The sequence below is a fragment of the Temnothorax longispinosus genome, chromosome 10, assembly GCF_030848805.1.
Source record: "Temnothorax longispinosus isolate EJ_2023e chromosome 10, Tlon_JGU_v1, whole genome shotgun sequence".
In the NCBI taxonomy this organism is placed as follows: domain Eukaryota; kingdom Metazoa; phylum Arthropoda; class Insecta; order Hymenoptera; family Formicidae; genus Temnothorax; species Temnothorax longispinosus.
This window is the reverse complement of record NC_092367.1, coordinates 478,479-488,738: the sequence shown is the minus strand read 5'-3', so window position 1 is coordinate 488,738 and position 10,260 is coordinate 478,479. Positions and strand designations below refer to the sequence as shown.

General features: G+C 34.7%; 2 protein-coding genes across 2 annotated transcripts; both read right to left on the bottom strand.

The window, feature by feature from the left end:
• Positions 1 to 233: 233 nt before the first annotated feature.
• LOC139820631 (KIF-binding protein-like) lies at positions 234 to 3,183 on the bottom strand. The gene is made up of 2 exons (XM_071791038.1): positions 2,341 to 3,183; positions 234 to 1,970 (listed from the first exon to the last, which is right to left on the bottom strand). The coding sequence occupies exons 1-2, from the start codon at positions 2,393 to 2,395 to the stop codon at positions 448 to 450; spliced, it is 1,578 nt and encodes a 525-aa protein (XP_071647139.1). The 5' UTR covers positions 2,396 to 3,183; the 3' UTR covers positions 234 to 447.
• A 2,148-nt stretch (positions 3,184 to 5,331) lies between these two features.
• On the bottom strand, positions 5,332 to 7,322 carry LOC139820814 (KIF-binding protein-like). Its single transcript, XM_071791355.1, has 2 exons — positions 7,224 to 7,322; positions 5,332 to 6,977 (listed from the first exon to the last, which is right to left on the bottom strand). The coding sequence occupies exons 1-2, from the start codon at positions 7,276 to 7,278 to the stop codon at positions 5,419 to 5,421; spliced, it is 1,614 nt and encodes a 537-aa protein (XP_071647456.1). The 5' UTR covers positions 7,279 to 7,322; the 3' UTR covers positions 5,332 to 5,418.
• Positions 7,323 to 10,260: the final 2,938 nt, after the last annotated feature.

Sequence of the window (10,260 nt, the reverse complement as noted above, 5' to 3'; positions counted from 1 at the left end):
TAATTTATGTTATATATATATATACACACACATATATGTATATATATGTATATATGTATATATAAATTATACTATTTATATATAATCTTAATATAGTAAAAATATTCTTATATAATTGTACATAATGTGTATAACATGTATTCTCATATTACTGTATATTATTGTCAATTATAAAAATACGTAAATAAATGATGGAATGATATTCTTACACATATGTCTATCATATGAAAATATTAAGGAACATGACTCAATTCAAAAATTATTTGTTCTCAGACAAATTTAATTCAGATAATTAATAAAACATATTCTTTTAACTTTTAATCATTAATCATGTTTCTTATACAACTCATATACGTTAACGGCATGCACATAAATAATATCCTCTAATAATATAAAGTTACAAATAATGAGAAACGTACAAATCTTAGAATTAAAAATTAAAAAAGTTTAAACCGCATTTAAATAAAAACCACTATGTTCTGCGAGCATTTTCATATATTGATCAGCTTTCGTTGACACCTCTTCAAATGATTCGTCGTAATATGTTTCCTCGACCATTAAATCCATAACCGTGGAACATGAAGTCACCACTTCGTACCAAATCCGTTTGTAGATTTGTAATTCTGTATCATCCTTAATTATTGTAGGAAATTTCTTACAAGCGTCCTCTAATAATTTTACTCGCCCTTTATGTAGTTTTATTTGATTATCTCTTTGTTCTTCAAAACCTGCTAAATATTTATATGTATCCGACATTTCAAGTGTTATCTTTGCATAAGTTACAGTGCCATTGTCTAAAGCAAAATATTCCTTATATTCCTCTTTCGCTTCTTCAAATTGTTTCAAAGTTTTTATAAAAATCGATTTAGCATCAGCCAAATTTAATATACATGTTTCTGTAAACTGAATAATTATACCTTCCAATTCTTTTTCTAACAAGTCAGAAAATATTAAATTTGACTTCTCAGATTTGATTTCTAATTTTGACATAAGATCTTGTATCTCAGAAGATTTATTTCCTTTATTTTGTGAAAATTTTTTCATCCAGAAACGTAAAAGAGAAACTCCATAAGAACCCCAAGATTTAGCATTAACGGCAATGGCATAATTCAAACTTTTATGCAAGTAAAGAAAATCTTTCTCTTCCATTTTCAATATCTCTCCAGCAACTCTGAATATTACATAATCTCCAATAGCAATGTGATTTTTAGCTTCAGTGAAACGATCGTTTGCTAGAAAGTATTTAGAAAGCTCAAATAAAGTTAAGGCCATATCAAGACATTTTTCATCAAATTTTGTTTCGTTAGATACTATGTCTGTCAATCGGGTGTTTAATTCCTTGTTCAGATATTGTACAAATAGGTGCTTATCTATCGGCCTTATAAGATATTGAAGTCTTAAGTTCTGTAAAGTTGTATGATGTAGAGTGTTCAAGATAATCTTAGGATTCGATTCTTCTTCTTCAATACCAGCAAGACTTGCTATGTGGATGGGATCGGGATAATTCTCCTCCTGTGTGTATGTCATATATAATTTCAATGCTGTATTCAATTCGCTATCAGTCTTTTTGTTCATTTTCTCATAAACTGAATTCAATTCGTTAAGCGCGCCTATAGATGTCAATATAGCTTTACGGTCCGACATTTTTTCTTTCAAAATGTCCACACATCTTGAAAAACACAGTACAGCAACAGATAAATCGTCAGTATCCGTAGAAATAACATATTCCAAGCCAACGTTGTAATAAGCTGTCGCTAAAGTAACAATATCATCAAATTTTGGATCCGTTAAAACGTCGATTACATTATGATGTAACACACTCATTCTCTCCTCTATCGTTTTGATTTTGTCTCTCTTCTCAGCAAGGGTAATGTCTTCATCCATGTACTTTACTTCAAACGACATTTGTAAAACTTTCAAAAATTTCGGACTAATATTCATACTTGTAGCGGGTTCGGCCGGTGTCGTTTCTGTATAAACAATAAGTATTAACAGTGAAAAATCATTACATGGACATTTATCTAACTAAATTATTTATACATGTTAATACAAAGATACAATGAGTTGCGTTTAGTCATATAAAGGACCGTCTACAGTAGCCGTAAGAGTATGCAGTAAGACGTAAGCAGTAAACTACTGACTAATGGGATTTTTACAATTCAAGAATAATCGACTGTGGTTGGTCAATAACTTACTGTTTACGTCTTACTGCATACTCTTACGGCTATTGTAGACGGTTCTTAAGGTGTGGATGGATGAATGAGGTTAAGGAAAAATGTAAACCAAGTCCGTTCTTGGCTATAAACGCTGAAATAATAAATTCTATTCTATATGTGTTACCGAGTTGAAGGGATATGCATTTTTCTTCCAGTTGTCGTCTAAGGAACGCGTACATTATTGCTCGATATTGATATAAAGACAATTTCCAGTATAAACTTGTAAATCTGTGTTGCGACTTCCAAAACTAAACGTTCTCTAATCCTGGGTGGGGGATTTCTACATACACGTGCTATGCGTGAAAATTGGAGGGGATTTATACCTCTGATATCCAATAGAGAGGTTTATTTTATAGGGATAAAATTTCTCTTTATCTAGATCCCTAGCGCGTTCTCCTGTAGGATATCTAATTACGTATCGAACATTAGATACGTTTTCCAAAAGAGACATAAGATCCCACTCAGTGACCGATAGTGTCAAACTTATTTATTTATTTATTTTTCGAATGTTCTTCCAAAAGATCTTAGAATAAACATCCTTTTTAAATTGGGGATTATTTGAAGCAGAAGGAATAATATGTAAAGTTTTTTGGATAGTACAAATTCAGTTCTTTGCATTTCTGCCCTTGGTTTCTTTTTCCTTTTTTCTTTTTTTTTATTGTTGTTCTGCTAGCTTAACCCTTAACATGCATACGTGGGTCTACGGCGTTCGAGCCAAAGTGATATCTGCTCGTAACAGTAAAACTTGGAAGCTTAGAAGATATTAAATAAACAATGTTTATCAAAATGACTATAAAATCGTCAACTACAATGTAGACAAATGTTTCATAAATTTTTTTAGATTTTTTAAAAATATTTTAAGGTAGGGAAAAATAGCGTTGAACGTGACAAAACCCACGTATGCACTTAGAAGGTACCGAAAAAACGTATAATATGCACTTTAAAGTTTAATATTAATATTGTTAAGTTTGTAATGTAGAAATTGGAAATACAGAGTCTGAATAAGATATTTTTATGCTAATATTAAACCAAGAAAATTACGAGTTTAAACTAAACGTATTTTAAGGAAACTTATGTTATTATTATAAGGAAAATTATGTTATTATGTGAAAACTAGAAAACCAAAAAACGTTGAGCGGTCTACTGGAACGTGGCGAGCAAAGGTTAACATTGATATATACATTCGCACCGTAATGGAAAATGTACCAAGCAAAAGCCAAGCACAGCACGAGCAGTACAAACATTTAAGTGGAGATGTAAATTTTTTTGTCAATAAGTAGATGCAAATAATACGAAATATTCGTACACGACATACATGAATAGATACATGAAATTTTGCAGGCGTTTTCTTGGGATTCAGAGAAATTGTTCGACACGAAAATTTCCTTACTTTATATAAAGGCAATCTCGTTCAAATGATTAGGCCGTGTCATACACAGAGATACAATTTACAGTGTATAAACGGTATAAAAAGATGCTGAAAAATTAGATATTAGGACCTGCTCGAATTGAGTAGCGATGTTTGAAACCACGTATCAAAATTCTCGGATTTTATGTGATCTTTGCTTTCACTTAAATTGAAATATCCCATCAGATTATTTTAAATTAACATCAATAATGTAATTATTTTATTTATTACTAACTATTTGAAATTCCTTGTGTGTTAATAAGATAATTGCTGGCATTGCAAAAGGTACGGGTTCAACTCTCTCTGGAGGCCGAATATTTCTCATTCACCAATTATACTTGATATATTATTATAAATTGTTAGATAAACTTTAATTTTCAGTCGACAGAGGAAATCTCAGAATGAACAGATAAAGACGTAATATATGTAAAACACAAAGTAAGCAGATGAGACTTTCTGGCAGTCAGAAAATTAAAAAAGTTCTGTAAGTGATGTATGTGTATTTCAAATTCACTATATTAATATTTGCTCGATTGTCTGCATGCACTTTTTAAATTATACATTCTGTGTTGTACACACACATTCATATGTATTCTGTTTCTTGGTTGTAATCATTAAAATTGATATTGAAGTTCGCATAATTTTTGTCAACATCTAGAGGGATCGTTTAAACAAGATAATGGGTTTCTGGCCAGAGCTACTGCGAATGTTACAATGGCTGTAATCACGTAATATCCGTTCGACACAATCAGGGCACTAGTCTTCCAAGTTATCAGCAACACTTTACTTTGGAATCACACACGTCGCTTTGAGAAGGTAAATTAATATACTCTTGGAGTCTGTTGTTAATGCATTTAAATCTATAGAAAATATATTTGTCTTTAACTTCCTTAATAAACAAATAGAGTAAATTACTAAAAAATTCCAATTTCTTTACTTAATATTCTTTTCACATAGTTCTATGAGCAATGATAATTTTTACAATTCGTTTATATACGAGATTATATATTTATATAATTTATGTCATTTAAGATTATATATATATGTATATGTAAATTATACTATTTATATATGATCTTAATATTGTTACGCTCGTGCTGTCCTCGTGTCGCGCGTATATGCGAGTCGCCCGTTATTTAATGTCGCGTCGCGAACCGTCCTTAGCGACGGATGCTGTTTACTAATATTGATTGCGAGATGCTCAATTAACTATTGATTTTCCTATTATACCTGATGTTCAGATTTACTCTGGGACGCGTCTCGTTCGGACGTGTCGTCCCGAGCTCCTCTTTTATACCGAGAGTCGTAATAAAGAGCTACTGATTTTCTAAACGAGTCATCTTATTTGTGCGAGAGTGTCGTGACACGCGCCGCGAGTGTGAAAGTGAGTAATTGTGTGGCGAACGCTCGTCGGCGTGTAACAATATAATAAAAATATTCTTATATATATATATAACTGTACATAATGTACATAACATATATTCTCATATTATTGTATATTATTGTCAATTATAAAAATACGTAAATAAATAATGGAATGATATTCTTACACATATGTCTATCATATGAAAATATTAAGGAACATGACTCAATTCAAAAATTATTTATTCTGAGACAAATTTATTTCAAATAATTAATAAAACATATTCTTTTAACTTTTAATCATGAATCATGTTCCTTATATGACTCATATACGTTAACGGCATGCATTTAAGTAATATTCTCTAATATAATATACCTAAAGTTACAAATAATGAGAAACGTATAAATCTTAGAATTAAAAATTAAAAAAGTTTAAACCGCATTTAAATAAAAACCACTATTTTCTGCGAGCATTTTCATATATTGATCGGCTTTCGTTGACACCTCTTTAAATGATCTGTCGTAATACGTTTTCTCGACCATTAAATCCATAACCATGGAACATGAAGTCACCACTTCGTACCAAATCCGTTTGTAGATTTGTAATTCTGTATCATCCTTAATTATTGTAGGGAATTTCTTACGAGCGTCTTCTAACAATTTTACTCGCCCTTTATGTAGTTTTATTTGATTATCTCTTTGTTCTTCAAAACCTGCTAAATATTTATATGTATCCGAAATTTCAAGTATTATATTTGCATAAGTTACAGTGTCAGTGTCTGGAGTAAAATGTTCCTTCGCCTTTTCAAATTGTCTCAGAGTTTTTATAAAAACCGATTTGGCATCAGCCAAATTTAATATACATGTTTCTGTAAACTGAATAATCACACCTTCCAATTCTTTTTCTAACAAGTCAGAAAATATTAAATTTGACTTCTCAGATTTTATTTCTAATTTTGACATAAGATCTTGTATCTCAGGAGATTTGTGATTTCCTTTATTCTGTGAAAATTGTTCCATCCAGAAACGTAAAAGAGAAACTCCATAGGAACCCCAAGATTTAGCATTAACAGCATTGGCATAATTCAAACTTTTACGCAAGTGCGAAGAAGCTTTCTTTCCTTTCTTTCTTCTTCTTTCCTTCTCTTCCGTTTTCAATAACTCTGCAGCAAGTCTGAATATTACATAATCTCCAATAGCAATGTGACTTTTAGCTTCAGTAAAACGACCGTTTGCTAGAAAGTATCTAGAAAGCTCAAATAAAGTTAAGGCCATATCAAGACATTTTTCATCAAATTTTGTTTCGTTAGATACTATGTCTGTCAATCGGGTGTTTAATTCCTTGTTCAAGTATTGTACAAATAAGTGCTTATCTATCGGCCTTGTAAGATATTGAAGTCTTAAGTTCTGTAAAGTTGTATGATGTAAAGTGTTCAAGATAATTTTAGGATTCGATTCTTCTTCTTTAATACCAACAAGACTTTCTATGTGGATGGGATCGGAATAATTTTCCTCCTGTGTGTATGTCATATATAGTTTTAATGCTCTATTCAGTGTATTCAATGCGCTATCAGTCTTTTTGTCCATTTTCTCATAAACTGAATACAATTCGTTAAGCGCGCCTATAGATGTCAATATAGCTTTACGGTCCGATAGTTTTTCTTTTAAAATGTCCACACATCTTGAAAAACACTGTACAGCATTAGATAAATCGTCAGTATCCGTAGAAATAACATATTTCAAGCCTACGTTGTAATAAGCTGTCGCTAAAGCAACAATATCATCAAATTTTGGATCCGTTGGAATATCACGTTGAATTACATTATGATACAGTAATACACCCATTCTCTCCTCTATCGTTTTGATTTTGTCTCTCTTCTCAGCAAGGGTAATGTCTTCATCCATGTACTTTACTTCAAACGACAATTGTAGAACTTTCAAAAATTTCGGACTAATATTCATACTTGTAGCGGGTTCCGCCGGTGTCGTTTCTGTATAAACATAAGTATTAACAGGGAAAAATCATTTCATAGACATTTATCTAACTAAATTATTTATATGTGTTATTATTTATATGTATTAATACAAAGATACAGTGATAGCGAGTGGCGTCTAGTCATAAATAGATGTTAGGTGTGGATGGATGAGTGAGGTTAAGGAAAAATGTAAACATTGTAAACCAAGTTTCTTCTTGGCTATAAACGCTGAAATAATAAATTCTATTTTATATGTGTTACCGAGTTGAAGGGATATGCATTTTTCTTCCAGTTGTCGTCTGAGGAACGCGTACATTATTGCTCGATATTGATATAAAGACAATTTCCAGTATAAATCTATAAATTTGTGTTGTGACGTCCAAACTTATTAAACGTTCTCTAATGCTGGATGGGGAATTTCCACATACACGTGCTATCTGTGAAAATTGGAGGGGATTTATACCTCTGATATCCAATAGAGAGGTTTATTTTATAGAGATAAAATTTCTCTTTATCTAGAGTCCCTAGCGCGTTCTCCTATAGGATATCGAATTGCGTATCGAACATTAGATACGTTTTCCAAAAGCGACATATGATCCTACTCAATGACCGAAAGTGTCAAATTTATTTATTTATAATAAGAAAAAACAAGGCCGCTATGAGAATCGAATAAGAATACAAGCCATTTTCGGTCTAAGCTTAGATCTTAGGCAGCTCAATATTAATTTTTGTGTATATGTATTATTTATAATACATATACCTACATATATATATATATATATATATATATATATATTTCAACTTTTTAAACTGCGTGCCGATCACAGTCGGACTTGAAACACAGTTATTGTTGGAATTTCCTTGCAGTTTTTAGATAGTTAATTAAATTGATTTAATTACGGGGGGGAGATGGATTTATTGTTCCAACGATAACTGTGTTTCAAGTACGACTGTGATCGGCGCGCAGTTTAAAAAGTTGGAATATATATGTATATTTATTTATTTATTTATTTTTCGAATGTTCTTTTAAAAGATCTTAGTATAGACAGATTCATATGCGTATTTGTTTAGCAACATCATGTTTTTCGGGCGAAATACTTTGTTATTTTAATAAGAATAATAATAAAAGAATTAAATGTTAATAAATACAATTTTTCACGCATAATACCAAGTTCTTCTCATTAAATGTTTTATTATTGTATTAAGTATAATAATAAAATTAAATTTTGTGATGTGTATAAACTGATACTCAGTTGGCGTGACGTCTACTATCACTATTTTTATAGCAAAAACAGAATAAAACATTGTTTTGCACAATAGTTATTTTAACGGTTGCAAACATTTAGCGCTTTTTTACTTTTTTTAAAGGTATTTTTACGATATATAAAAGACGACTTGTTAAAACTTTAATCATAGGTCATCATTCATTCGATTAACTTGTTTCATATAGATTTCATTGTCGATATCAGTTCTACTTTAACAATGGCCAGACCTCTATTAATCGCGATCAAAGATATCGCGGGACCGACGACCTCTGTGTATTAAGCGGGGAACCCCCGACGGAATTCCTTGGACTTGGCACGTATCGCATCATCGATCTCGAACGAGCGGTAAGCGCGGGAGCGGATGAACGATCGTCATAACGGGGTTTACGAGGGAAGCCACGAAAACGGGAAAGGTGGCGAGATAAGGAAACCCGCGGATGGTCCCGGAACACCGCGTCATAGGTCACGGTGCGAATAACTCGTGTAACTCGAAACGACGAACCCGGAGCTATAAAGCGTTGTTATAAAGCTCCGACTTGCATTGCATCTCCCATCCTTCTCCGTTCGTTCTTCCGCTCCGGAGAAGTCTTCATGTCTCCGTTTCGCCTGTAGATGTGCCGTTACGCCGCGAAAGAAGCGTCAGCGAATATCACGGCAGCTAACAATAACAATAAGGCCCATTAGCGACGTCACACGGACAGGATCGGTTACTTAGGATTATCTCTCACGTCTACGTGTAAAAGATATCTCCGCGAAACGGTCCCGGCCCGCGTGCAACGAGAGAAACTGACGAATAAAATGGGTAGCGCGATTCCCGCCGCGCAGGAAAGACGCGGAGTTCCAGATGGAATGAGGAAGGAGAGACCGTACGTTCTCTCGTTGGATATCGCGGAATAAAAGAGCGCTCGTGAGAGCGTGAGGAAACGAGGCGACGCGACGCGTCCGGCGAGAGAGAAGTCCACCGATCTTACAAACAAATACATGCGGGAAGATACGCGACGAGCCAAGAAATTCCCCTCCCCCCCGTTATTTCTTTTCCATTCTCTCTCTTTCTTCTAATGCGGCTCCTCGGCAATCTCTACCGCGCTCGAGTTCTCGGGTGAATGCAAATGAGACAAGCCGCGCATCGGTTAGCCACCGGGGAAGAGAACTCCGGCGAATCCATCCACCGTATCCGGATACCGTCGTTTTCTACAATGAGCGACGGTATCGCCAGGTATTACTCGGCCCTTTTCCGCGAGAGCGATGCCATGGCCACTGACGGGCATCTCGTCATCTAATCTCATCCGGCTGCCACGCTCACCGTTGCGTTGCGCGGCTTTTTACGCGAAAATCGCCGCATCACCGTGAAAGAAGAGCAGTCAGCGCGGTTATTTCCGCGGTCGCTCGATTATACGATTTGCCCAGCGCGAGATGGTAATTGAGCCGTTGGCCGGAATGACGGTATAAGTCATGTTTTGCTTGCGTAATAACAGAATCTATGCAAGTGTCTGAATGTAAAATCCAGCTGTGCTTCTGTCTAATAATCTCACGGAACATGTAAGATTTTAGCGTGAAGCGAAGCGCGCGCACAGTCTTTACACCCCGCATAACGAAAATAATCGTAAACTTTCCCAGTTAATTCCAATTCAATAGCCATTTATTGTCGATAACTTACGATTATGGTCCGTCCGGTATCACCCTCAGTGCGCGGAATATTTCTCGGCGCACCCACGCCGGTCTCATTATCTCGCAACGTGACACGCGGTCGATAATTCTCGAAATAATTGGAAAACGGTGGAACATCGTCTACCGTTGCGCTCGTTTCCGCGCGCGCGCACGCATACGTACGTAAAGTCCGCGTTCGCGAGAGATAGAGGAAGTAGTGATCGAAGCGATTCTTTCGCATAGCCCCTGCGTCCACGCCACCGTCCTCCGGGAACTTTATGGCTCATGAATGAAACATGGGTCTAACCGTACATCCGCGAGACTTACGTGTTGCAACGGTGGCTTAATGTATGCCGCGATCGCGAAAAATTGCGTACCGATAAATG

Excerpts from the sequence above, each read along its gene's own strand:
- LOC139820814 (XM_071791355.1), bottom strand. The coding sequence starts at position 7,278 with ATGTACGCGTTCCTCAGACGACAACTGGAAGAAAAATGCATATCCCTT. Across the intron at positions 6,978-7,223 it reads ATGCATATCCCTTCAACTCG|AAACGACACCGGCGGAACCC; the intron begins GTAACACATATA and ends ATGTTTATACAG.
- LOC139820631 (XM_071791038.1), bottom strand. The coding sequence starts at position 2,395 with ATGTACGCGTTCCTTAGACGACAACTGGAAGAAAAATGCATATCCCTT. Across the intron at positions 1,971-2,340 it reads ATGCATATCCCTTCAACTCG|AAACGACACCGGCCGAACCC; the intron begins GTAACACATATA and ends TTGTTTATACAG.